This window comes from Lepisosteus oculatus, chromosome 4 (genome assembly GCF_040954835.1).
Source record: "Lepisosteus oculatus isolate fLepOcu1 chromosome 4, fLepOcu1.hap2, whole genome shotgun sequence".
In the NCBI taxonomy this organism is placed as follows: Eukaryota; Metazoa; Chordata; class Actinopteri; order Semionotiformes; family Lepisosteidae; genus Lepisosteus; species Lepisosteus oculatus.
The window spans coordinates 63,129,999-63,157,507 of NC_090699.1; the positions used below are offsets into that span (position 1 = coordinate 63,129,999).

The following is a 27,509-nucleotide window of genomic DNA, read 5'->3' on the forward strand; positions in this document are numbered from 1 at the left end:
ACAAAGAAACTGGATACTGCTGTTCCACTGGGCTCAGTAAGCTTTTGGTTTTTACTTGCTGACATTAACTTAGGATGTAACAAAACGCAGAAGGTGGCAAACTTTTCAATTTGAATGTTTGGATGCTGTGTTTTTTTTTCCCCTAGTGTACCATCTGGGGTGATTACAGGAAAACATGAAATGCTATAGTTTGAGACGTTTATAGTTGTGACCTTTTTCGAGGAATAGAGCCATTGTTTAAAACAGGCATATGCCTCAAGAATTTACAAAATGTTGAAATAAAAAGGAAACAACTAACAAACTCTTAAAATATGCTTTTCTAAAACACAGTATTTCTTATGGATTCCAGGTGTAAAAACTTTTGTTATGTTCAAAGAAATATCGCAAACAACAGGCATTCTTTCCTGAGAGCTAATGGCAAAATCATTTTTATCAATTAAGTTATGTTTTATTATGAAATGTGCCATATCCAGAGTTTACCGATTCGAGAAATCTGATACCCGATTAATTTACTATTATTATACTTTATATTTAGAATGACCGTGGGAACTCTCCTGGTTGTTCTTGGAATTATCCACTTCAAGAAAAAGTAAAATTTGTGATTACAGCATCTCTAGGACAGTAAAGCAATCAATCAATGTCTTAAAAATCAGATGAAATCTGATAATTGCTAAGGTTCGGAAGAATGTATCCCACTTGTGCTTAATATCTGGCTTTAATGACTTTGGAGTTGAGGATGCACAACGTGGTTGCAGTTCTACAATCATAGAGGATTTATAGCACTACAACAAACATTTACTTGTATGCGTTTTCTTTTAAGATTAATTTATATTTGTATTATATCCCCAACAATCACACTATGCTAATATTGCATTAACAGTAGGTTAATTCAGTAGAGCATAAAGGCTATCATTTCAAGAGACATTTGAATTCGCCCTGAAACAGTGCAATTGTAAAACTGTAAAACCTCTCCGTACTCCAAATGTAGCTCCCTGTGAACATGAAACTGAGGGTGAATTATGTACAGTTTGTCTTTTGAGCTAGTCCTGGTACTCCTTGCATAGTTGAAAGATAGCTGTAAAGCACTGTGTGAATTGTCACATGGTTTGTTGTGCCTGTGTTGGGAATCCAAGTGTAAGTCAGTTAGGGAAGTGAATTAGCAAATTCTCCATGGAAATAAGCTTCACAGGTGGCAAAGACTGGTTTTGCTCTTAAGCGGCGCCCCCTGTGCACAATCATTGGCTTCCATCACCAGTTCGCAAGATGCTCTTAGCTGGTCTCTGCACAGTTCCTGCATGGAGCTTACTGTCACCACTGAACCCCCCGTCCTGGGGTGCTCTCTTCACACAGGCTTAATCTCAAGGCATTATTCCAGCTCTCACATGTTTTTGGGACTCTGGCCTGGTACGGGAAACTAAGGGCTTATGTTGAAAAACAGGTCTTTCCCACCTGTAAAAAATATTTCCTGACTGGGTTATAATACACATACTATTATGCATTGTGCGTTTCCATTTCTCTAGGATCTAGTAGAAGAGGTGTGTACAGTATTTTCTTTTAACTGGGCAGGGGTATATTGTTTTTTGACAGTGAGGGAAGACAGTTAGGTACAGTATCTTACACTGCTACAATACAGCGGATAAATTTAATGAATTGAACATATAAAAATAAACCACAACAAAGCAACACACATTTTGTACAAAAAACCTGAAATAGTTCAATTGTTAAAATTTGATCTGTGTGTATTTAAATTCTGAGGAGCTGATACAAGATTTCCATTGGTAACTAAAACACTGCAATAGATACCCGCAGTAAACCTGGTTAGAAATGTACATTTTACCGAAATAAAAGGCATGATGGCAGGGTTATACCACATAGCTGCTTAATAATAATAACAACAATAATTATAACAGTAACAATAATCATAATTATAATAACATGTCGTAAGTGAACATTTCTAACTGTGGCCCTGTAAAATAACTGGCAGGGCCTTAAAAACAAAACAAAAATAACATAAAGAAGAGTGTATTTCGGTCCTAAAACCAATTTCCGAGCGCCTGAGAAAAATAAACAAGGCCTCAGACCTCCATTATTGTAGTTAATGTTACAGATTCCTAAAAGAAGACTTTCACAGGCTGATAAAATATTTAAAAACAAAGCTCTTAAGAAATGTACAAATATAAAAAGCTACAAACATTAATAAATTACATCACGGACACAGAAAACACTTCACAAGGTGCTAGTAAAATAATTTTGAATCCCATCAGGTTACGAGAACTTGAACAAGAAGCTGGTTGTAAAAACAGATTTTTTTTTCTTCAAAAGCTTCATCTCTTGTCATCAGTGAATATGTACACTTGTTTTTTTTTGTGTGTAAGGCCATACTAAGTTTCATGTTTTGTTTTTCAGGCAACACCTCAATCTAAAAAACAAAACTAAAAAAAAAAATATTCCTAAAGTGTAGCTAACAAATTGAAAAAGTAAAGACTATATATATAGAGATTTTGTTATTAAATAGCAAAAAACTTGTAAAAATGTAGAATGAAGTATCAATAAGAAAAGAAAACTTTTGTTACAAAAAGTAGTAATTTAAAAAGCTATTTACAAGCTACATTCTACATACTGCAATGCAATAAAAATGCATATTTAAATCTATACTTTTGGTGTTGCCTGAGAAACAACTTTTGAATTAGAAAGTATCCCTGTATAGCACTAAAAGCCAAAGGCTGCAGAATGAGGCTTGTCAGTAAAACTATGTCCCAGTGAAAAACTTACAAGCATCTAGTGTTTTCATAGTGAGAAATATTTTCTGGAAATTCTCATACTGTCAGCATTTATAAAAAATATGCAAATCTGCTCTTTCTTAACACCCATTCTAAGGGTGACTTACCTGTAATACTGATATCAAAAAGCATGTAACAGTCCCTCATCAAGGGAAACGTGTAACATCAACACTATAAATGAGTATGAAATACAGACACAGCTGACATCTATTAAAATTGTACATTATTAAAAACATAATTCACTTCTTTGCTTTAGTATTAAAGCATCACACCACAGTCCTTTTTTAACATTTCTATCAAGCGCCACATTGCTATTTAACAACTGCTCATGGCACATCAATTAAACCACACAACTGTGAGACTGGGGTAGGCTTTTTTTTTCCTGCTGTCAGTTTTATTTTTTGTGCAAATTCATAAGTGGTTGTGTTAGGTTACTGTTGATGTTTTTCTTTTTCCTGTTCTTTTTGCTTCTGCGAGAGAGATGATGAAGATGCCCAATTGTCAAGTCTCGTTTTAAATAGTCACAGCAACTGCTGTGATTTTCCTTTAAAGGAAACCTACATCCTATGTTTTGGGGGCTCTATGTAGTTTTACGAACAATATTTACTGTAGAATTACAGGTTCTTCATGATTGTATTTGAAATATGCTAATATAAAATATTATATTTACAGAACAAAAGATATTTGGCTTTATGAGTCATATTAATCCTAGAAATGACATGAGTGTTAATTAAAAGCCTACTGTACCATGTTTTTTTACAAAGGTCTCCATGGTATTTTTTCTTCTCAGTTACCAATTATATATATATATATTTTTACTTGTTCATCATTAATGGCTCCATGACTCAAGAGGTACTCTTAACTGTGCAGAAAGTTTCTTAACCTCTACTGAGCTGTTTTAGCCTGAGTACCATGGTCATCATGATCATGACAAATAATTTCATCCTAATCTTATCTAAAGGGCCACCCTATACTGACACTGACCACTTGTGAACTGAACCGTTCTCTGTTTTACAAACCGCCAAAGCGTCTCAATTTCCTCCCCTTAGTGCTTTATAGTAATCTAAATAAGTGCATTTTTAGTCTCATAAGTACATCTTAAATATATATAACAATATGTTCTCAGTGACAGTGCTTTGTAAAAAAGAAATAATTATCGTTTTAATGCTTTCAAGTTGAATAACGTAGGAGGAGAGGATGATTCTGCAGTAATTGCTTGTGTGTGTGTAGGGGGGGGCATTCATTACCAATTTAAACATCCCCATTCCCAACACCAAACTATATTTTCTAAGACACTGTAAGATGATGACAAGCCAAGAGTGTGTGAATTCCAGAAACCACCAATATTTTTTTTTTTAACAAACATGCGACAATATGAACGCAAGGGATACTTTCTAGATCTTGGAATGATCTGCAATGCTGGATAGCAATCCTTGGTAGACTGACAAGTTCAGTAAAATGAGACGCACATCGTTTTCTTAAAAAATATTTATAGCACATATCCTGTACACTTTAATATCTGAAAGTTATAAAGTATATGTAGAGGCAAAAACCTATCTGATCTATATTTTTCTTAGAAACTGAAAATAAAAATGAAACCTGTTCTCTTCCTCATATGTTTCAGGTTGCTGTTGAAGTCTGTAATCAGTGAATAGGAACGGTGTCAGGATTAGGTCAATATGCCTGGTATACCATGAATTAGTCCCAGCCTTGAGCTGTAGAAGCTACAGAAGAAGTTTTCCATTCCGATGAATCTTTAAAATCTTTCCAAGTCTCTGTTTGGCAGTAGCCATGCCTTTCTTTAGCCGTTTGGCTGTAAATAAAACAAACAAACATTTTTAATTGTAAATAATAACAGCAAGTTCATCGCTGTGTCCAGTTAATGCTGAATTTATGAACTGACATCAGGCACACTGTTACTATTACTAAGAAACTAAAGAGCTAAAATTCATGGCATATTTTGAAAATAACGCCACTTTGAAAATAAAATGAGTCATTTTTGTGCAGTACGTTTTCTTTATATGCACATATGATAAGTTGTATTGGTTATATATATTTTTGAGTAATTTCCTTTATAAATGTACAAACTGTAAAAAAAAAAGTACTTATTGACAGAGCATCCCATATATCAATAAATCTTATCCATTAAAAAACGTTTTATGTTCAGTATTGATTGGTGTTTGATTATATGACTATGGTTGGGCCCTAGGCAATAGGCTTGTATAGTTCTTGTACAATTTAAAGTCTTATTTTTTCTATATCTTATTTCAACAGCATTTTAACTGTTTTAATATGCAGTGTTTTGCGAAGGATGTTTACTTTGAAATGCATTATAAAATAATGCAAAATGACACACCCCTCCTTTGTGAAGGATGCTTTCCTTAAAGGCGCTATATACAATAGCCTGGCCGCTGTTACCTTTGGCTGAGGCGTTGTTCTGAGATGAAGTAGAGGGCCGCCTCTGTGTGAGGAATACTCCTGGGGCCATTGGCTGGGGGCCTCCTGGAGTCTTGGCTGTCCCAGCTGTGTACTCGTGATCTGCCAGGCTGCTGGGGTGGGAGTCCAACTTCTGCTCCGGTGAGCTGCTGTCCTGAGAAATTTTACTTGAATCATCTGATGAAGGCTTCTTTTTAGTGCTCTTCTTCTTCTTGGTCTTCTGTTGTTCCTGTAAGACATTGGGAGAAGACGGGACATCTTTGTTCAATTTGTGGTCTTAAACATACAGTACGTCAGGGAGGTCATGTCATGATACAGCAGGGGTTTTTCTAAAATAAGGAGTTGCCAATAATTTTTGATTACCAGGAACCGATATATGAGTCTTGCTTGTTGATAGGTGTAGGTATTTTTACCACTCTAGTATGTAGTATGCGTCTTCCCTACTCTAGCATGTTGTGTGTGTTTTTACATACACTAATTCAGTTAAGTGCTAAGACTACTTCTTAATTAAAAATCTGAAATATCTACAGTATAAAGTAAAATTAATTTCCACCCTGAAGAGTTTCAGTGAGACGCTTGTTCGGACTGGAAGGCCTCTCTGTCCACTAGTTCAAGCTGTGCTCGAGGACAGAAGAGCTCTCCACAAGCAAACAAGGAAAGTGACACTGGACGTGATGTGAGGAGGGGAGGCGGGAGGCGGGGGTGAGCGCTGGCCGGAGGGATGGCGTCAGAGAGCCAGCTGCAGAGCTTACTTGCTGGGAGAGTTTGGCGGCTGCAGCCGCCAGCCCGGTTTCTATGGAAGCCACTCGTGTCCCCTCGCGAACCGGCCTGTCCTGCCTCGGCACTGAAGGCCCAACTCGCGCTGCGGGGCGACCAAAAAACAAAAACAAAAACAAAAAAAAAACTAAATTAAAAACCACTCGGCGATAAACCTCCAGTGAAAACCAAAGAGACATGGGGAAACAAAGAATCTAACCCAAGAGCAAACTGGCTAGGGTTAACGTGACAAGGTTTGAACTGTGTCGACTGTCGCTCGGCTCGTCGGCCTACCTGTTGGGCTGTAGGGAGTGTCATCGGAACTTTTCCTTTTCTTCGATCTGGATTTAAAAACGGGGTTATCTTCATCGGACTCCAGCGACGGGTAAACTAGAATGGAGAGAAAATGTTTCTTTAAGTTATCTTGCGTCCCCTGACAATTTTGGATCATCAATTTATGGAGACAGGCTGCAACTTAAATATATATATCATTTTGTAACATAGCATAATTATAACATCTTATCTACCACACTGTATAACAGCTACCTTTGGTCTTGTTTCACTCCAGATTAAGATCTAAAGAAGATTCCCATGATATGTTTGATCTAAAATGCATTACTTGTACAACTGAAATAAAACTGAACAATCTCCTGTAATTTCAAAATGTATAATAAATGTTAACAATGTCAAGGATATTACTTTATTGAGAAATGTAGTGTTGTTCTACTGCACCTGACTGGATTTGCCATTTTCTTTGTTTCCAGGAACATGGAATGTGTTATGGTATGGCACAAAATGCCAAACTATCAGATCAACCAAAAATAATAATAATAATAATAATAATAATAATTAATAATAATAATTATTATTATTATTTCATCTAGTTTTAATGTACCATATACAGTATACCGGCACACTGTTTTCATTTTATTAGACGACATTATTACCCTTAGGCTTCCTGGTGTTTAAAGAAAATATGCATTTAATTTGTATTTGGTTTCCTTTTATTAAAATAGTAGATATTTTTTACAGCAACAGCACAACTCTGAGCCACTGAGCCCAGCATCTGCTAGACAGCTGCTCAGCAGTCCAGTGCTGCCTTTCTTCACTGGACTGCTTTTGAACAAAACCATTTACGTGCACACATTTTCCTATAATTAAATTATCAAGATTAAAAATGATCTGTTTACAAAAATCAAGGGTTCTTTACGCTAGTGCAATTTGATAAAATGTTGTCTTGGTGAGAATTTGAAATGGAAATGATCTTTACGTTAATGACTAATTAGTGCTTGAGATCAAAAAGCATTTGAAACAACAATCTTCACTTGCATTAATGAAATATTAACAAGCTGAGGGTCAGTTTTGCTATTTTTGGACTTCACTCGCTGAGAGAAGATTGCAGGAGTCTACCAGAAAGAGGCCTTTTGGAAAGACACTAAAGCCAATTGCATAAGACTTTGGAAAGAACCTACAGCTTGTAAATACAAACATATTCATCTGGTTCCCAAAGAGGAATTGCTAAGATTAAAAAAATCTTTCAGTTCTATCCATCATACATTGTTGTAACCCCGTGTTAAACAAACTAAGTGCCAACTGTTTCTAATAAAACCACCAGAAAAACTGACACAACATCAAATATAGCATATCTGCACAGGAGTTGACTGACTTGATAAACCCCTGAACATGATACTGTAGGCAGAGTGAAAAGCCTCATTCTCTGTCCAGTAACACTTCAAAAAGAATGTGATTACCATCTACCTGTACATTTCAAATCAGTTTTGGAGTATTATTAACACTGAGCCCTGTGGACAGCTGTTTTGGAACAGCACAGATTATTGTTGTTAAGCTCTTGTTAATTTCAGGAGATGAAATGGACTCTACAAGCAGCAACATGGTGACCGAAGATCCGTGTGACCGTGTGCCAGTCAGTCATGGGCTTGGATTGAAGTTCTGCACGACTCGAAACAGGCAGCACGCACCTTTGCTTTGCAGCAAGTGGTATTAAAAAAAATCCTAAGGGGAAGCAGAACCCGAAATCCAAAAGCCTGAAGAGCTGTCCCGCTCACCATAATCGGAGTCCTTGAAGCATGCTCCAAGGTTATCCTGCTCGTCGTCAAACATTTCCACACTGTCCACACTGCTGCTCTTCATGCTCTTCTTCATCGGACGCTTGGTGGGACGCTTGTTCCCCGTCTTCTTGGAGGACTGCGCGGAGTGGGAGTTGTTCTTGGACTGGTTGTTGGTCCAGGAAGATTGTAGGCAGGAGTCTGAAGACTGGAGGTTGGCCATTGACAGCATGCCCTGAATGGCTTCCTGTGTGCTGGGGGATGCAGGTGGCTGACTGTAAGTACGTCAATAGAAAATACACACACACACACACATTACTTCAAGCTAATGCTGCACAGGTGGTGAAACTGCGCGATTATTGGTACAGTAGGTGTTCAAAATTCACCATGATAGCGGGCAAAAACCACCTGGTCTATAACAATAAGACTAGAGAGAGGAGGCTTCTAATAAAACTGAAACTTACTCTCCACTGCCAAGATAAAATATGGAAGCTAAAATGTTTGAAGTTTTAGTTGATTAATTTTTTTTTATTTTTTGGGAAATACTTTTCCGACACAGTCTGTTAGCGTGATGATGACTGCTCCTGGAACGGTCCTAAAAAATGTTTGATGGTCCAAAAAAAAAAATGATATTGGAAGGCTCCATGGGAAAAGTATTAATTAATTTTGTATTTGTTCTTGATTGAAATGAATGAAGATGACAATGCTGTTTTTCGTGTGTATAAGATAGCTTGCCAATTATGTTTCTCACCTTCCAGAGCTTACATTTGCAAGGGGAACTAAAGCCAAACCATATTTCTTAGGTATGACCAGCTTTTTCCATTACTGAACATTGCAATGCGATAACTTCAAGCTTGTACAGACTGCATCTAGCTTGTGAAAACTTGCAAGAGTAACCGCAAAAATCAGGATTACTGCCTATTAAGTCATTACACAGTGAGCTGAAACAAAGAGAAAACAGCTTATTCAATGTGGTTATAATTGAGTGTGGTCATTTCCACATCCACAATTATCCAGTCATCTATCAGTTTAGAAAGTACTAAAAACAATCATTGAGAAATTAACATATTTTAGTGCTGTTTTTCTTCTGTTCTTCTCTCATTTGCAGCTTTCAACGAAGTGGAAATGGACCATCAAAAACTGACCAAAACACCAAATGGCAAAATGAACAGAGGAACTGCCTGGAGCAGGCCATGACTTTCACAAATAAACTGGAGAAGGGGATCAAACAAACACTGGCTTTGCATGTAAACAGCTAACAGAATTACTACTTTTTCCAGGGGTTGATTTTCAATACACGTGCTAAATATTTCACATTCTAAAAAAAAAAAAATCTGGTTGCAGCATTAGTTTAGACGTGTCCAATTAATAGCTTCCTTACCTACTACCTCCCAATTCAATCTTATGAAAGGTTACTTTGAGTTCAGTTCACACACTGTTCCTGTTCTTTTTATGAACCAGCTCTACCGTTACAGTATTTCAGCTTATTCTGAACAGGTCAGACTTTTTTTTGTTCTAAGCCACACTTTCAAATCTGACCGCTTGTCTTAATGGACTTAATTCCCGATTCAGATTCACACACAACTGAGCAAAAGCAGCCTGACATCCCTACCTGTTGGCACTGTAGTCAATTCCACCCACTTGCTTGCTAGCCTGCAAAAGGTCCAAAATTCCTGCTGCACTACCGCTCTCCTTCTTGACCTTTGAATTACGACATTTGACTTCTGGCTTTACTTCTGTATCTATGTGAAGGGATTCTTCATCTGATGATTCATCACTCTGCAGTACCAAAATGAAAAATAATGAGCAAAATGTAGTTGTATGGATTGTTTTTAATATGTTTCGGATTTGACAAAATAACACAAAAATCTTCAATGTGAACTAGCCAGCAAAGCTCTTCCCCTCTTCTGAGTCCTCTGCATGACCTTGTAAAGACTGAATCAGAAACCTTAACATGGGGACTATTTATTTCCTGTTAGATAAATATTCATCGAATTAAAATCATATGAGGCTTTCCACTAAATAAACTGTTGATAGACTATGCTTGAATGAAAAAAAAATGTAACATACCACAGTTAAGAGGCATCTTTGCAATATTTTTACTAACAGAAGAAGAAACAGGGAAATATTCCAAAATATACAATATACAGAATGAGTAACACTGAAAGGAAGGAAGTGATTTTTAGACTCTCTACAGCCAGTAACCTAAAATCACTGACCATCTGAAGAACTCAAGTTAAACCAGCTTCTCACTGGAACTGAGTTTTTACCGCAGCTATTTCCCTCATCAGTTTGTGGCAACTTTTGGCTGGATACTCAAGATTCTTTTTTCTTCTTTTCTCCAACGACATTGTGTGTTGTTTTAAGCCCGTCGATGGCTGGGGGAACGAGCACATTCTCCCCATCTATCACAGGGCTGGCTTAAAATGAAGGGTTAGGATAAATGAACTTGGTTGATAATCAGGGAGGCGGGTGGGACATCCAGCCTAATTTAACCCTGGGACGGGCTCTTAAAAAAAGTGGCTTTTAAACCATGCACAAGGAACCTATTAAAAACCTAATGGTAGAGTTAATCCAGTCTTGTCAGTATTTCATTTTCTGCTGCCTATCAGTGTTTTTCAAAGTTAAAAGAACTTTGCAATATATTCCCTAGCAATGATAATGTTTAGTTATGAGAATTAGAAACAATGGCTTAGGGTTCTTTAGCAAAGAGGTTCTGAAGACACTGGTATGGGACACAATGGGACTGAAGCACAGCTCTTGGCAGCCTGCATTTGAACTCTGCCACTTGATACAACGGAGGTCGAGAACCGAAAACAAGATTTACATACCTTGGGAACTGTAGGTAGAAGCTTTGGTTTTTTAGCCTGTTGACTGGGTTCTTTGACATTTGATATAACTGCAGAGGAAAGTACACAGAAGTTAACAATTGTAAGCTATGCTGTTCACAACAGATGTGGTATTATTCACAAATGTAGAGAATTCAAAAATAGTTTATTCCAGCAGAAATAAAATCAATTATTTCCAAAAAACAGGATAAAAATTGGATAAATGAGGATATGGATGTATATGTAGGATATACTGTAAATGATATGTACCGGATGATTTCAATATATCAAAATCCATATTGATGAAAATAAAGGTGAAACTCACATGATAGGTCTCTTTTAGCTACATTCTTTTTTCTTCTGATTGGGAACTCATCGATTTTCAGTTCTCCTTCATCTGAGACATACTCATACTCATCTCTGACTGGTTTGGCTTTATCCTCTTTGAAGTTTTGCAATGATCCAAATACACTTGAATTCATCTGGGGTTTGAGCCCTTTAGAGCTATAAGGAAACCACATTAAAATAAACACTTAACTGATCTGGCCTCCTAAGAAGGCTAAGTCACATAACAAATTTTAAGTACATTTTATAAATAACTCATGGAAAATGTTTCAGGGAACAAAGAATGTCAGAGCAACACACATGATCTCTCGCAGATGTGATCCTGCTTAAAATCTCAAGTTAGCAATACCAAACATCTTTTGTATTAAAAAAAAACATCAATGTAAATTATGCACAAATAGAATTTAAATTGACAGAAAATTCAAAGATATACCTTAGCTTTTTATTTGAAAATGAAAAGGCGAATTTATTGTCTTTATTTCCTGATAGTGGGGTCTTTTCCAATTTTTGTTCTTCTTCCATTTTCAACAAAGAATCTGGTTTGCTGTTCTGTAAGAAACAAAGATAATTATGAGCGAACATTGTGCACAAAATAGGTAGCAGCATACAAGACAATTCTTAGATGTGAAAATGTACTTTTAGAGAATAATTCATAACAGCGAGTCCAATCAAGGTGCACTAAAAAACCTGCTGTTAAACTACATTCAGTTTATTCAACCATGGTTAACCATTGCATTTGGTTTATATGTTTAGTGGTACTGAAAAAATTGTTATAATTCCAAATTTAAAAAATCTATAGATATTTGATGCTTACTATTCACAGCCGCCTTTGTAGTGCAGTTAAATTATGTGCAAAAAGTGAGCACTTTCACATGGTTTTGTGCTAGCATTTTAAGTAACAAAAGAAACAGCAAAATGTTTTTTCTTACAGTGTGAGAGAGGGCAATTTATGTTGCATGTTATATTTTACTCATTTATACTGTGATTCACTATGAAAGGTAAATTTTTTTTAAAAAAAACTTGTCTCTGATGACCTTTGTGAATGTTTGACAGAGCTTCTCATCCATCTGCTAACGTTTGAGATTCTGGTAAAAAACCTTGGACAAGGATACTTGGAGCAACTAAAAACATTCCAGAACACTTTGGCATATAATTTTCCATGAAACTAAATCCTTCTAATGTCTTCCGTTTCTTCAGAAGTATGCTCTCCTACACATTTGTTATTATTCAGTGATAATAACAAAACAACCTTTTTTATATGAGGAGGCATATGTAAATACTTATGTAGAGTGTAGTTAACAGAAAATAGTATAACAGTATTAGGTAAACACTAGCATAACAAGATATTGGCAGATGTGAGGAGTTATGAGCAGAATACTCCTTTGGATTTTATGACAGAGCTACAAATTGAATTCACCGATTTCTCTAATCTGAAAATTGTAAACCCACTGACTTAATTTTTTTTAAGTGTTACTCTCCAATGTTTCAAATTTGTACAATGTTTAAAATACATGTTGTATAATGTGTAAAATGCGATTCTCTACAGTTAATATCATGCTACTTATATATGATATCCCGATGAATATTCCTCAATCATTTATTTTACCTTGTACTTCCATTTTGCTTCCGTTTTATTCTTGTTTTGTTCTCGGATTTCAAACTTATCGACATCGTTTTGCTTATTTAAGACGTCTTTCTCAGGCAAGCCTATTACATTCTTTGAGGCCTGTTTGTAAAGAGAAACAACAACATCCCCACATGTTACAATTCCAGAAGCACTGGAACGTACTTTTCGACATTGTGATCAGCAGGTCTTATATAGGTTTTTTTTACAGGACATGAAATAAATGTGCGCGAGTACCAAAAATGGCCTGTATTTTAATGTTTGCATTTAAAAAATAAGTAAATTAGCGCGGGACCTTCTAGAATACCTTCTAACTGTAGTTCTAATGAGCTACTTTACAGACATAAAAAAGACCAGCAGGTCACACCTACCTTCCCTTTCTTTGGCGTTTCCACTTTCATTAAGGTCTCCTTCGTGTGTGTCTCCAGGACATCCAAGCTAGGCGCTGTGGGTGGGGTCGGGCTCTCTTTCAATTTTTTCCCTCTCTTCTTTCCTCCTTCCTTCGCTTTGGGGGTCTTTGGGGGTCTGGGGGTCTTGTTGGTTTTTGGGGCCTTTTTCCTGGAGGGTTTCTCCCTGGGTGGAGTGGGAATGTGCACAGGAGAAACGGGCTCCTCTGGCTCCACAGGAAGAGCCTCTTCTGCAGGTATGTTGGTGCTCGGTTCCAGCTTGATGGCTTTAGACACGTTCTGCAAGAAACAAATTTTCACTTGGTAAATTACCAAAAAGCAGGAAGCAAGAAAGGTACCTTCTGTTCGACCGGCTGTCAAGATCCAACGATCGCTGATCAAGAGCAAAACACAACTGTGTCCAGTGATTGAATGCCCAGAGTAGACTAATACTCCGATCAATAAGTGCTAACTAAATCTAACAGTAGCACACTGAAGGATTGGCAGCCCTTGATTTGTTCACACATCTCAATAGATTAAGCACAGGCTGTGCGTGTAATTAAATACAGCAAGGGGATACAGAAAATGTGAGGTGCACAAGACACAGAAAGAAATTGTTTGATCACAGTTCTCCATTGGAGTGTAATCATGCTTTTGATCAAACATTAGAGGGCAACCAAGAGCATTCCGAAAACCCCTCTAGGTTGTTTAAGCACAAATGATTATGACATACCTGCACAGTCCTTAATTCCTGGGTTTGTTACTGGTAAATCAAAGGAGCCAATCTTTGTGTGCAAATATACATTACTACACACTATATGTATAACCGGTGTGTCAGACTACACCAGCATTTATAGGATAGGGCACACCCAACACATGCAGTAAAAAGAGTGGTCAACTCACTGGGCTGTGCCTGCTAGCTCTGTTCTTGGTGTTTTGTTGATCCACGTTGAGTGGTCCAGCAAACCACCTTGGAAGACAAATGATGCACACAGTATGGTGCTTTCTTTTAAAGGTGAACTCCACTTTCCTAGTATGATACAGAGAATATAAGTCCTGCTGCTGTTAAAATTGGCCAGTCAACAGCAAGGTGCAGATATACTGTAGCTTATGCTCTTTGTGACTCTATTTGTGATGTAATTATCACAAAGGCACACCACACATTCCGGCTGCCTGCTTAAGACTTGTAGGCTGTGTGAAAGATGTCTTCCTACGTGTACTATAATGCACTGACAGGACCTAAAGAAGCATGACTTTGACTCGGATGTCAAGGAAAGAGATTTACATCATTCTTGATCCTCCTTGTGGCTTCATAAAGCCTGAATATGATCAAATGATTGAATTATTTACATTGTTATGGTATTTTATTTAAATTTCTGCAAATGTATCTTAAGTCTGTATTTTTTCAGAATATCCCTGAACTTTCAAGGTATCTCTGAGGTGATCAGAGCATGGAAACAGAAAGAAGCCCAACAGTGATACTGCAGACATCAGGGTTCGGATTCTCACCCAAGAAAAATAACTGCGACTGTTTTTTTTTAATGAAGCAGTATTTCTCCATTTGTCATAAACTAAATATTTTAGCGGTATTTGGATAGCGCCAGCTCTGTAAACAGCCTTACAATTTTTCCACGCTACCTTCGTATTAACAAATTGAAGGTATTTGATCTGCATTCAAGTACTGGAAGAGATCAAATGTGGCAGGCGAGGCAAAGGCCAAAAACCACAATAAACAGAATGTAATCAGGCAGAAACCTGAAACAAGATTCTTTACTGTATTCTCCTCAGTACAATACTAGGAAAGTGGTATGCTTTTTTTTCTATTACAATTTTAGATACTTCTCTAATGCAGGTCACACGTCTTAAACATACTGTAATAATAGAACACACTTGTTTTAGGGTCAAAAACTACAAACCCTGTTTGGAAGGCTTTTTATTAATGTATAAGTTGACTTTGACATGCCAAAGTCTATTTTTAATGAATCAAACACTTGGTAATATTCAGCCCACTTCCAAACACCTGCTCTGTGAATGAGGGCAGTCTTAGCTCTGGGCTTTGGACACTCCGATTGAACAGAAGCATGAACTGGGAGGAGAAACCGTGGACTATGAAATGAAATCCCACCTCTGAAATTCTTATCTCTTTGGCAAGGTCCTTTATGAGTTGTGCTGGCTTCATATTTTCCGGGAGTTCATCCTCATGTTCAAGAAGGGCCTGTTGTTATGTACATTACAATACAAAAGCAAAGGTTAACTGGTAGGAGAACAGGACAGCTAATTACTGAGAAAGTGGAAACTGTGTAAGTATTTTAGGCTCGGCAAGTGTTAATAGCACAACAATTTTTAAGTGTGATACTTTTTCATCTCTTAACACAACAGCTATGACCATTACTATGACTTGCCCAGAGATGAAAATAATGACATCAGGTGATGTCATCTAACATTAGCAAAATAAGTCATGTATGACCTCACTGCATGCCAGGTACATCACTGATTTACAGCCTGAACACTTGATTCTTGCAAGTTATTTCATGTTAGATTACAATGGGCATCTTGGCTATGTAAACTAATGGCTATAAAAACTTAAAAAGAGAAAGTTACTTAATTAAATACTTTGGGGGGCCGGGGAATTATCCTCATCTGAGGATATAACCTCATTCTACTTTTACTTTTAAGAGTACAAATCTGAAAGCAGGTCAGGTACAAGAGAGTAGAAGCTACTCTGAAGGACTGTTTCACTTTGTTTATTCGTGTCCTTTCTATGGAAAGAGGAATTTCGAGTTACAAAAATATCACTTACCTGTTTTCTTGTCCACGATCTAAAAGCTCCATTGAGGATTTTGGCACCATGTACTAAGTAAGGAGCAGGCTGCTTTCCAGCTTTGTGTAAACCTGCAGAAAAGATTTCAACACGTCACCTAATGCTTCCAAAGATCAAACTACCCTGAAAAACAGCACAGTGATCTTTTATATATGTTCCAGAAAGTTCAAGGTTTTAGATTCAATTTGTCATGAAATGACATGTGATCTTTTAAAGACCTGAGGGTTAAACTATTGAGCGATTAAACATCAGAGCATAATCCTAACCTTTGCCAATGAAATATATCCTCTGGGAACTATGAGGCAGCTTTTGCATGTATGAATGCTGGAAGTTATTTGCCTGAAGCCTAAATTAGTTGGAATAAGAATGTTTTTACTCAGCCCTAAACAGTCAAACATACTGTATTGTCTTCTGCACTTTTAAATAATTGTTCCTATAAGTTCATTCATTAAGATCGCAGCAAGGCAGTATATCACTTAGATAACTAATGGGAGTATTTTGCTATTGGAAAGAGCTTCATGCAAACAGAAGTAAATATCAAAAGTTTCTGTAAAGATGAATAAGTAAAAAAAGTGTTGAGAAATAAGCAAACCTCCTACTGTATTTCAGTGAAGGATAAAAAAAAACTGAAATTTTATACAAAATAAATTTGAGTGATGGAGGGGAAATTTCTGTAACATTTAGGAGTATGATTAAACTGGGACACAAAGAATACACATACAAGCCAAATCTGAAAACCAAATGTTAATGAAGTCATATGCACCATATACTGTATAGTGTGCCCTAATTATGATTAAACCAAAGTGAGCATGTAGTACCTACAATAGATATATTCTGCACTGCAGTAAAATTAAGACCCTGGAGAAAGTCTAACTTAAAGCAGAGATTAAAAACTTCAGATTTAGATCCATAACCCAGTCGGTCCTGCTTGTGGTCCAGCTAGACTTTAATCAGAGCAGAGACAAGAACCTTATCCCTAAGTACCACAGAAGAGTGTTGCGAGCAGAGATGTGGAGGGCATATTAAGGCCTCCTAATTAGGCAACTGATTGATCCACTTAAGGCTTTCTAGGATTGTGGTTGCAGACCGCTTGGCTAGCAGAAAATACCCTAACCATGTGTCAGACTACAGCAGACACTGAAAGATACTGTATATTAAGATGAGGTTTAAGGACACTGCAAACAATACTGTATTTGTTTTTCAAGAAAGCACAGATAATAGAAAAATGATGTCAATAAAAAGGATAAAAGTCTGTTTAGGTATCTTCTAAAATGTAAGAGGAAAATAGGACATCCCTTTAGCTTTGTCTGTGCGAGAATCAAAGTAATTGAATGAAATCAAACACATCCCAAAAACATATACTTAGCCGACACTAAACAGAAACAATGACCTTGTTTCAAGTGACAAGGGTTAAAAAAGGGCTTAATATCCATCTGTAATGGAGCAAGTGATTTTAGCTTCAGCTAAGTCTTTTAAGGCTAATCACCTGTGTATTTAGTGATGCAACAATTTAGTGACCGTGATAATATTAGAAAATCAGAGGCCAGCTTTACATCCATTCCGGAGGCTCAAGCCAGGAATGGCAGACTGGAACGATGATCAGGAAGTTACAGTTATGCAGCCGAGCAGGAAAATCCTATATTTCTTTCCAGTTCTTGTTTATTGGAAACATGTCCAGCAAAGATTATGAGCATGTCAATTAAAAGTAAATTGCCGTCATTAAGAACCTTCGGGGATGATTTGTTGCATATGTGCATTATCAGAAAGGTCTTGGTGAGGGCAGTGGCCCATCCCAGAACCAGGAGCTGTCCATTCTGGATGAGACATGTGTCTTTGAAAGCTGGGAAGAAACCCACAAGGACACAGGAAGAACATGCAAACTCTACACTCTAATATTCAACTCAGAACCCACGAACCACCATGTCATTGTCGCCTGTTGTTCCTAAAAGCCAGTCCATGTCACGGTTCTAAAAACAGGTCTTTTCAGTGTAACAGCCAGCAATGCTTGGTCTCACATTTACCTTTAAATCTCTCCAGCAGATGCCTGCCCACATACCAGCACGCAGTTTCAAAGTTTGGAAACGGGGTCAGGCTGCCAATCTTTAGTCGTTTTTCCACTTCATAAGCTCTGCGATGCAAAACAAATTGCTCTTTAAAATAATGAGCTGCAGACATCAACTAATTGAAACAACACAAAAAAATGGGCAATCAGTGATTTTAACAGCTACAGAAATAAATCATTTTAGATAATGCAGGCAATATTTACAAGAAATGCAATTTCTTGTGTCTTAACAGAAATGTCCAAATGAATTTAATCGTGAAATGGGGAAGTTGTTTTTTATACACTCCTGAGACTGGGCGATAGTGTGTGAATGGTTGATCATGTGGCTCTGCGGTCATTTGCTTTGCTTTGGTTCATCATCCCATAAACACGTGATTGGGACGGATACTGTGACTAGAAATTAAATCACAGCAGCTATTTCTGAGCACAGCACTGTGTGGCAATCGTTTACATCTGTCGTCACTCAAAGCAAACACACCAATGAATAAAAAGATTTTCTCATTACATTGAGAACATGTGAAACAGAAAATTAAGAATTGTGAAAATGACGTCATATATTTCAACACCCCAGGGTAAATAAATAAACCTAAAAAACTTAACCATCAGCACTGTATATTTGAATATTTTAACAGAATTTTATGAAAGGGCTCTGAACTTCCAATGACTTAATTTTCTACTTTCTCTCATATGTAAGCAGATGTTTGATAGAGTTTGTGCGAGGTCCCTGTTAAGCTTTTAAACTTGGAACAGGACACATTATTCATGTTTTTATATCCTCCCAAATCACTGTGTTGTAAGTCACATATATTGCCAATACAGCTGTTCTGATAGGAAACAAAGTATGGATAGCAGGCAGGGGCAATGTTTAAGTTAGATTTCTTCTCTCAGACCCCTGACTTCATGCACGTTTTGGAATTACATAACTCACTTGGCAAATCAACAATCCACCATTGACAATAAACTGGAAATCTCCAAATACTATTTAAAGTTTACAAGACCTAGAATCGCAGTGCTGTATTTTGTATTATCTGAATGAGATTTATATTAAAACCACTGAGTAGAAACGTAAATATCAGACCTCATCTGCATTTCAATACTCAGGTTATGAAGAAAGTGACCAGAAAAGGCCAAGCAGTCCACTGGGGCCAATGTAGCAGAAATCCAGCCTGACAAGGACAAACAAGAATAAAAAAAAGTAAAAAGAGAATTATTACAGAACTTTTATCAACTGAAGTCATTATTATTCATCAGCTTTTAACATGGCATGATATAGTCAGCCTTTGAGGGTCTGATGAAAATATATACTTTTAATTATTAAAAAGAATTTATATACGAATATCATTTTGCAAAATCATTTTGCATAACCCTGCCTAACGGGGAGTGAAACTTCATTTAAGCTATTTTTTGTGATTTATAAAAGTTCCTCCAATAAGCAAACTTGTTAGGCTCAGTGTGTCCCGAAAATGTGGCACCACTTTCATTTGAATAGTAGTGAAACTTGACATCTTTTCCAACAATAAGAGAAACATGTTGGAACACCCCATTTTATCATTATTCAATAAACGTTAGACTGCAACCAAAAGCTCAATTTACATGTTTTTTGAGACCTGTCATTCATAAAGATACTAAAAAAAAACAGCAAATAACAAACATTAAAATATATTTAGTGTTATGAGCAGTGATAGAGAAATTTGATACTGTTTTGCATTTTTAAACACTTTTGGACCCAGAGGTAAGATACTTTTAAAAGAAGAATTAGAACAAACTATCTAAAAGGCACATTCATATAAATAAATAATCCAATAAATCACAAACCTTACCTGAAGGAATAAATAGCGTCTGACCTTGTTTGAGTATGCACTTGTAACACTTGTCTACTTGATCGGCAAAAAACATTTCACTGTGGTTCGAAGAGGACTGCCAATGTTCGTACAAGGACATGTTGGCAGATGTGGGTTTGATCAGAAAGAATATTTTCTCCCCCTGCACAGGACCACATGCACATAAAACAATGAAAACGAATCAACAAGACTAATGTTATTGTCTGACAAATTGGAGAGTTCATAAATTATGCCAAAACACATTAAACACATCAAGCAAAAGCATGATTTGGATGACTGGCACGTGCTGTTTTACGATTTAGGACATGAGGCTGATGTAAGAAAATCCTAATTTGGACCAAGTCAGACGGCAGGAGGCCTTTTTGTGAGAGTATTACTTGGTCAGAGGCCAACACATAATATCTCATTAATCATAAAAGCCCTAAAGAAATACCTCACAGTAATGCATTTTAGGAAATGCTGAAACTTTCATAATGTTCATTTAAGCATGATGATGATGGATCCTGTTTGACAGCATACATCTTATTAATGTAAAGAAAAAGTGGACCATCAACTTAACGTAAAGTAACCTTTGTCATCTAATAACATTCACGTCCCCAGTTCCTTCCTTGATCTGTTGTGATCTATATTAATCAAACAATCTTATATCCATCACAGCTGAGTTATACAAATATCAAGAAATAGCCATGAACCTTTGATTTCACTTCTGTAACATAATTTGCCAGTTTGTGTCTCAAATACACAAACATTCTTGAACAACTGCTTCCCTATGCGTGCTCGGGTTTTTTTTACGCAAACTAAAAACGACCCCACTTTTGAAAACCTTGAGAAAAGCTCAAGCAGCACGTGAACTGGCATGTCTTGTTCTGTGAAAGAAGTTACGTCTCTGCGCGAGTCTTTCCTTTTTTTTCAATCACATATTTTAGCTTGTCGCTTAACGGAGGTCAAATTGAATCATGAAGAAAGATGAAGTCAGATCACTTCTGTAGGGTCCCAGGTGGCTCCACCAGTACTGCTGCTCATTCGGAGAGCAAGGCGAGCTCTCTAGTCCACATGTCCCAAGCCTGAGCCTATGTCACTAGCCAGCTGTGCTCAGTTCCAAAGGTGATGGAGCACAAGTGGCAGCAATAGTGGCATTTTCTGACCTCGTGACTTTCAGCAAAACAGTCTGTCCTGGGACCTGCTGGGCACTGCAGGCTTGTACAGCCAACAGTGAGAAATGTGCCACTCCTCTGACTGGCACAGCCTCTCCTGTGAGGCACAGCTTCTGCCTGTCGTAACAGGAACAGCTCTAACAGGTGCAGAGCTTCAGAAGAACACATTCTACATGTCCTCATGCTCTCTCTGTATGGATACAGGACTCGCTGCTATAAAGCTGGGTCTTATAGTCACCTGGTCATCCCAGTTTGGGTGTGTACATAATAATAAATAACCAGCAATTCCAAATTAAAAAAACACAGCTTCCAGTGTGTCATATACGAACCCATGGTGCTCAGGAACTGGGGGTATCAATTCTAACCACATATCAAATAATGGAAGCTCAGTTGCTTACTTTGAGTACGTGGTACCAAGCTGAAGATCCCCCTGAGTCTATGTGGAAGTCTGTGTAGCTGTCCTTCACACAGATCAAGCAGTATTTTGTCACTTTGGGTTTTCCCAACAGTGCATCATCTGGCCAGTAATTTTCCACCCAGGACAGTTTCCTGACAATCTGTGGACTTTCCACGATACTGGACATCCTTGACAGATAACAAAAATAAATGACACAGTCAGTCATTCTGGTATTTCATATTTCTAATCAAAAACTTAAACGTGACTTAGAGCTTTTAAAGCAAGAAGTTTGATAGATTAATAAAAACTGCTATATCCTAGTAAAATGATTTCAACAATTCATCTGAAAAGTATGCTCTTGAAACCCCTTATCTTTTGTCAGGCAAAATTCTTTGAACATTTGTGGGTGCTCACCTTGTGTCTGAAAACTCCAGGTTGATCACGTTTAATACTCGTTTCCTGTTTGTGCTGTAGTAGTAATCAACAAATTCCTTGAGCTTCATCTTGCTGTCTGTCTGTTTGGTAACATCAATGACATCTACAGCTCTTTCTGGGCCTAGGAAATGAAGTGTAAAATCAGTCAAATACATGTCCTGGAATTCAGGTCAGAAGGTTTCAGAATACCCCACAGTAAAAATTGCTTTTAAAATACCAGACATTTTATTTCTGAAGCAGAAAGTGAAACACAATTTTGTTAATTTATTCCACACCTTTTAAAATTTATTTTAACTTTTAACATTTCATTGATGATTACAAAAACTCCTTGACAGCAGTAAAAGTGACGCTAAACTTAGAACTACAAATTAATGAGAGCGCATTAACAATGGAAACTAAAAAAAATTAAATCATACAATTTAAAAGCAATCAATTGTTTTCAAATGTGTCAAAGAGAAAAAAACTGACTTTCCTTCAGTGGGTTTAAAGTTTTTGTTTTCTATAATATTTATAAATATAAGTTTTCAAAGGCACAGTTTATTTATTTTTACAACATGTCTTGTTAATATATCTTTAAACATTTAGAGACAATGGCTTTGTGGCACAGCAAGGGGAAAACATTTTTAAATACTGAGCCATGCAAAGATAATGTGTTTTGATGCATGTACTGTATGAGCTGTGCTAAAGAAATGTTATTTTTACAGCCAAAAAAATACTGACAGACAGATGGCGCTGTTTTATACACAGAATGCATATAAAACTTTCCATTAAAGGCATTTTCCCAGTGCTGTACAGGATGGTTTGCTTCCATTAGAAACCCTTAGAATTTAACAAGAGCATTATACTATGTCAATGTGTGGACATGCTTTTGCTTTTTGTGTGCTTTTCATATATTGTAAAGCACAGTGAGATGATTGCTTTCAAAGGTGTTAAAATAAATGTTTATTATATTACATTTATTATAATATGAAGTTAAAAGGCAAGGAAATTAAACAGTTTGTGTTTTGTGTTTTTTACAGAATATACCAGTAAATATTGCACTATTTATTTAACCCTTTGTATAAGGTAAAGTATTGATATTATACCAACGGAGGATACATACCAACATAGTTCTCTACATCACTGACGTAAAACGTCGGTGGAGGTACAGACATTCCAAGACCGTCTTTTTTTGGAACCAGTATAGGTTCTGTGAATCCGTTCTCCTCCAGATATTCTACCGTCAACTGACTTCCACTCAGTTTCGTGAGCACATCATCAGAACTACCGAAGAGACCACAATAAAGATGAATGTGAATACAAAAAAAAAATTCACATGCATCCCGAGTACACTACAAAAACGTCATAGTCTGGAAGCAAAAAAAAAAGGTCAAGTCACAAAAATGTTGTCTGAATATCTTTGTATACAATAACCTCCTCCTTGGAATAACAGCTTTTTTTAAAAAATAAAATTGAGTGTAAAACGGCTTACTGCTTTCAGCTGAGATGTTTTTTTTATTCAAGATAATGATTTACTGAACACTTTAGCTCATACCAAAGACCGATTAAAAACAATGCCTTAGTAGTTTCCATCATGCCTTATGCCTGATGTCCGTGTTACAAAATTTCTGTGCCTCTCTTTCCTTAAACTGGTGTGTGAGCACCATCTACTGACACTGTTATGAACTGTGGAGCCTGGGTTAACACTTTCTTTAGTTAAAATACCTATCAAACTGTTTAAAAACATTTTCCAGTTATCAACATTTACATTAATGATCATCATAATTCTTTGCATCAATAAACTGATTTCACACAAAGGATTCCTAAAAACTTTTTCGTAGTGGAAGAGAGCAGCCTTATCTACACTCAAGTGCAGCTCTAATATGGTGACGATTGGCAGACGTTCCCTCTGTCCAGCAGATCAGGTGGAGCTGTAATAATTGCTTTTACAGATTATTTTTGGGAGGAACTTTAGGGAGGCCATACTGTATATGCCCAGAGTGTAATTTAGCCTGGACCCTGGAGTTAAAACCACAAATAGCCAAGTTATACTATTATATTAGGTATAGGTAACTCTGCAGTCAACATTCAGACATGTTCTCTGAAACGCCACAGGCAGCCAAATGTATCAAAAAAGCCTTTAGACTAATAATAAATAAAATTGAAATAAATGTCACTGAAATATGGGCTCAGACTGTATTTAACTGATTTTAAGAATTTAAGGTTTAATAACTTCATAAGTAAAACAACCTATAACTGGCATTATAATGTTAAAGACTCTAATAATCTTGTCTGCTTACTGAGGTTATCACTGAAAATCCCTTTGCAGTGTTATTCGGGGAGTTGCCAAGGTTTCTGCCACTATCAGCTAAAACTGTGAGATCTCTGCTGCTGTTTTCTTAACATAAACATCTTTCAAATAGTTCATAAAAGTTCATAAAAACTCATCATCATTTGATCTCTGAACATTCAGATCTGTGCTACAAGACACGGGAACCATGTTATTCATATTTAGACATCCGTTATTAAAGCAATTTGAAGCAAAAGCTAATTGCTAGGTATGTTGAACAAAGGAAGTGACATAATCCAAAACTAGCACAGCAGGCAGTAAGTCAGTGTGAAGGAACAGCTGCTCTGAGCCTGCAAGTCTCTAGGAGATAATTGGATATCACTTCCTTTTGCCCAGTCGATAAAATCCATACATTTCCAAATAGAAAAATCCATCCAGTTTCTAATCTCCTTATCCAGTGGGGGAGCCGGAGCCTATCCCAGCCAGCAAAGGCAGGGCACACCCCGGACAGGAAGCCAGTCCATCGCAGAGCACACACTCACACCAGGAGCAGTTTTCCAAGAAGCCAGTTAACCTACCACTATGTCGTTGGACTTGGGGAGGAAACCAGTGCACCCAGTGGAAACCCACGTGAGCATGGGGAGAACATACAAACTCCAGGCACGTACTGGAGCACTCCGGGAACTGAACCCAGACTCCCTGTACTGCAGGCCGATGCTAACCCCTGTGTCACCATGCCACCCCCAGTCTAAACAACTGTTTGATGACTAAATCAATCAATTTGGGATGTTGTTGCTGCTGCACAGTGAAATCTAAACCAAGGTGGCAAACAATCTGACTAACATGCAAAATATGTACAAATTATGAAAGCTCCCAGCACAGAAACAATCCTGAGACAATGGGACAACATTACAATTTAAAAGAAACAGTATTTAAAAATTAGAAGCCTAATTACAGTATAGATCATCTCTAAATAAAGCTACATACAATCAATACAGTAAAATACCTTGACTGATTAAAATGATTGAAATCTGCATATTATGTCCAGAAAGAGCAGAATATTAAGTGACTCAAAGTCAGAACCCACCAGCATGTCATAAGCTTAACAATGTTTGTAACAGTAGTAAGTCTTTACTGGTGTGAGCTCTGCTGGTGTGAGCCTGGCCAGTACCTGGATGGGAGACCTCCTGGGAAAACTAAGGTTGCTGCTGGAAGAGGTGTTAGTGGGACAAGTAGGGGGCGCTCACCCTCCAGTCTATGTGGATCCTAATGCCCCAGTATAGAGATGGGGACACTATCACTGTAAAAAAAGTGTCGTTCTTCTGATGAGATGTCAAACAAAGGTCCTGATCATTACAAATTCCAGGCATCTCTCGAAATAATTTATGCAAATTAAGGCACGATGAAAACAGCACAGCAGTTATAAAGCACTTTAGTCTCCAGATCAGATGTTTTTGACATGGGTATGATAGCAGAAGCCTACAGGTGCATGACCAGATCTCTAGGATTCAATGATGGAGTCCATTGAAAATAGATGAATAGGCCCCTATTCCAAAGATTATTAAGATATCAGAAAGTATACACTCTGTAAGTAAATCAATTTAGAGCAGTTTAAAAGTGCTAAAACAAGGTTTTAAAGGAAAGGTTGTTCTTACCTTGGGAATGTCCTACTTCGAAGCTCCTTTATGAACACTTGACTGCCATTCTGAACTGGCTTGACGTCTGTACTTTGCCCCGTGTCATGTTTGTGCCAGTTCCTTTTCTTTTTCACTGGAATAAATAATACTCTGTTAAATGACTCGGTTCCTCTGGGATTGAAATAATTCCCCTATATTGGTAGAAGAGCAGTGAACTTAATTACCCACATTGACAATGCAGCTCTAGACTCTGTCAAGTCACTCAATGATTCTGAAATAGGCTAAACAAACCATCCTACTTCAGGAGCAATTATGACATCCAATCAGATAATGTGGCGCACACACCCTTAGCGGAGTGCTGACTATGTACTTGCAGGCCGAGGAAGTCAGCACCCCTACACACAGTGAAACTAACCACCTAACCAAGCACAGACTTTGGGGAATCTGGTTCCCATCATTCCTCACCAACATTCATTACAATTTAAATCAAAGCTGCACAAAACAAGAACTGAGCAAACAATATTCCCATAATTACTGCAATACAGTCCTCCCCCCAGATACTTTGATATGAAACTTTTCCGAGTAACAGAAACATCTAAAACTATATTTAGTACATTGAGAATAAATTGAAGGTTTGCCGCATACAACAGAGCTGTATGAAAACCTGCCTCTTTTGTCATGATGCTGATTTTCATGTGATATAATTAGACAGGAATATATTCACAAGTCCTGTCCACAATAATGGTGCCGGCAGCCTTCTAGACTCTCCAGTGCAATATAAAAAACAGACAGGATTGAAAAACTGTTCATGCTATTCGACACCTCTGCTTTCTGTTGGAACAGAAATATTTATGATTACCAAAAGGAACCAGGGCAGTTCCCTTTTGTTTATGTTAGAGTACAGGTCATCTTGCCTGTGTTTTACATTGGTTGGCTTATGTACAGTATATAAGATTGGTTGAGAATCCCTGTTTTGTGCTGTAACGCCGACGGAATTTAATTTGACAGTCAGTAGGGGTCCTTAATGAGCGAGTGCTTTTGGTGTGTTTAACTTCAAGGTAAACGTGGTAAAACACAAGCCACCTGAACACAATAAAGCTCTTCTGATAAAGCCCTATTGACACACATCTATTCCCAACCCATTTTCCTTAACTTTTTGAATGGTGGAGTTCATCCTTCACAGGACAGTTTTCGAATTTTTACCTGTAGCAAATCTTCCCCAAATGGTGAGCCCCAGAGCAGTGGTGTGAATGAACAGGTATGCCACTGATGTGTGTAAATGCCACATTTGACAATGAAATCAACCTTTAATTTATTAACATCAGAACAATATCACATTCTCGCCTATTGTTGTCAATTTGTATACTCAGGAAAAACTATGACCACCAAGACCAACTCAGATTATTAATCAAGCATGAAGATTTCTCTTAAATGGCCATTAGTCTGAAGAGCTAGTGTTGACACTTCAGCTAAGAATGGGTCTCAGGTTTGGTAAACACATTGGTATACAGTATTATTAAACTAAATGTTAAAAAGCAAGTACACACAGCTTTTAAAGAAGCTGTTTACAACAGTTTAGTAGAATTTGTTTCATTGATAATGCTTCTTTTTTAGATAATCATTATCTGATGATTTTAGACATGAATACAGCAAACTGATCTATTACTCTTAC

General features: G+C 37.2%; 1 protein-coding gene and 1 long non-coding RNA gene across 3 annotated transcripts in view; one reads left to right on the plus strand and one right to left on the minus strand.

Moving 5' to 3' along the window:
• The window catches only part of LOC138238445 (uncharacterized), a 53,743-nt gene extending 44,091 nt beyond the window's left edge, over positions 1 to 9,652 (plus strand). The window contains exons 3-4 of the long non-coding RNA XR_011189493.1: positions 7,835 to 8,315; positions 9,147 to 9,652. This is a non-coding gene — a long non-coding RNA (uncharacterized lncRNA). The remainder of the gene's footprint in view (positions 1 to 7,834; positions 8,316 to 9,146) is intronic.
• The window catches only part of phf2 (PHD finger protein 2), a 39,467-nt gene continuing 13,581 nt past the window's right edge, over positions 1,624 to 27,509 (minus strand). Inside the window, exons 3-22 of one of the 2 annotated variants that reach the window (XM_015348276.2) lie at positions 25,856 to 25,970; positions 23,034 to 23,194; positions 21,911 to 22,052; positions 21,498 to 21,684; positions 19,925 to 20,087; positions 19,183 to 19,270; positions 18,064 to 18,170; positions 16,022 to 16,113; positions 15,347 to 15,436; positions 13,207 to 13,521; positions 12,818 to 12,937; positions 11,645 to 11,760; positions 11,192 to 11,370; positions 10,870 to 10,937; positions 9,651 to 9,817; positions 8,039 to 8,292; positions 6,267 to 6,362; positions 5,969 to 6,078; positions 5,199 to 5,445; positions 1,624 to 4,593 (exon numbers count right to left, since the gene is read on the minus strand). In XM_015348276.2, the coding sequence (XP_015203762.1) occupies positions 4,505 to 4,593; positions 5,199 to 5,445; positions 5,969 to 6,078; positions 6,267 to 6,362; positions 8,039 to 8,292; positions 9,651 to 9,817; positions 10,870 to 10,937; positions 11,192 to 11,370; positions 11,645 to 11,760; positions 12,818 to 12,937; positions 13,207 to 13,521; positions 15,347 to 15,436; positions 16,022 to 16,113; positions 18,064 to 18,170; positions 19,183 to 19,270; positions 19,925 to 20,087; positions 21,498 to 21,684; positions 21,911 to 22,052; positions 23,034 to 23,194; positions 25,856 to 25,970 (2,906 nt within the window). In that variant the 3' untranslated portion in view covers positions 1,624 to 4,504. Of the gene's footprint in view, positions 4,594 to 5,198; positions 5,446 to 5,968; positions 6,079 to 6,266; positions 6,363 to 8,038; positions 8,314 to 9,650; positions 9,818 to 10,869; positions 10,938 to 11,191; positions 11,371 to 11,644; positions 11,761 to 12,817; positions 12,938 to 13,206; positions 13,522 to 15,346; positions 15,437 to 16,021; positions 16,114 to 18,063; positions 18,171 to 19,182; positions 19,271 to 19,924; positions 20,088 to 21,497; positions 21,685 to 21,910; positions 22,053 to 23,033; positions 23,195 to 25,855; positions 25,971 to 27,509 lie in introns of both variants that reach the window. The other variant, XM_006631044.3, reaches the window with a different exon arrangement.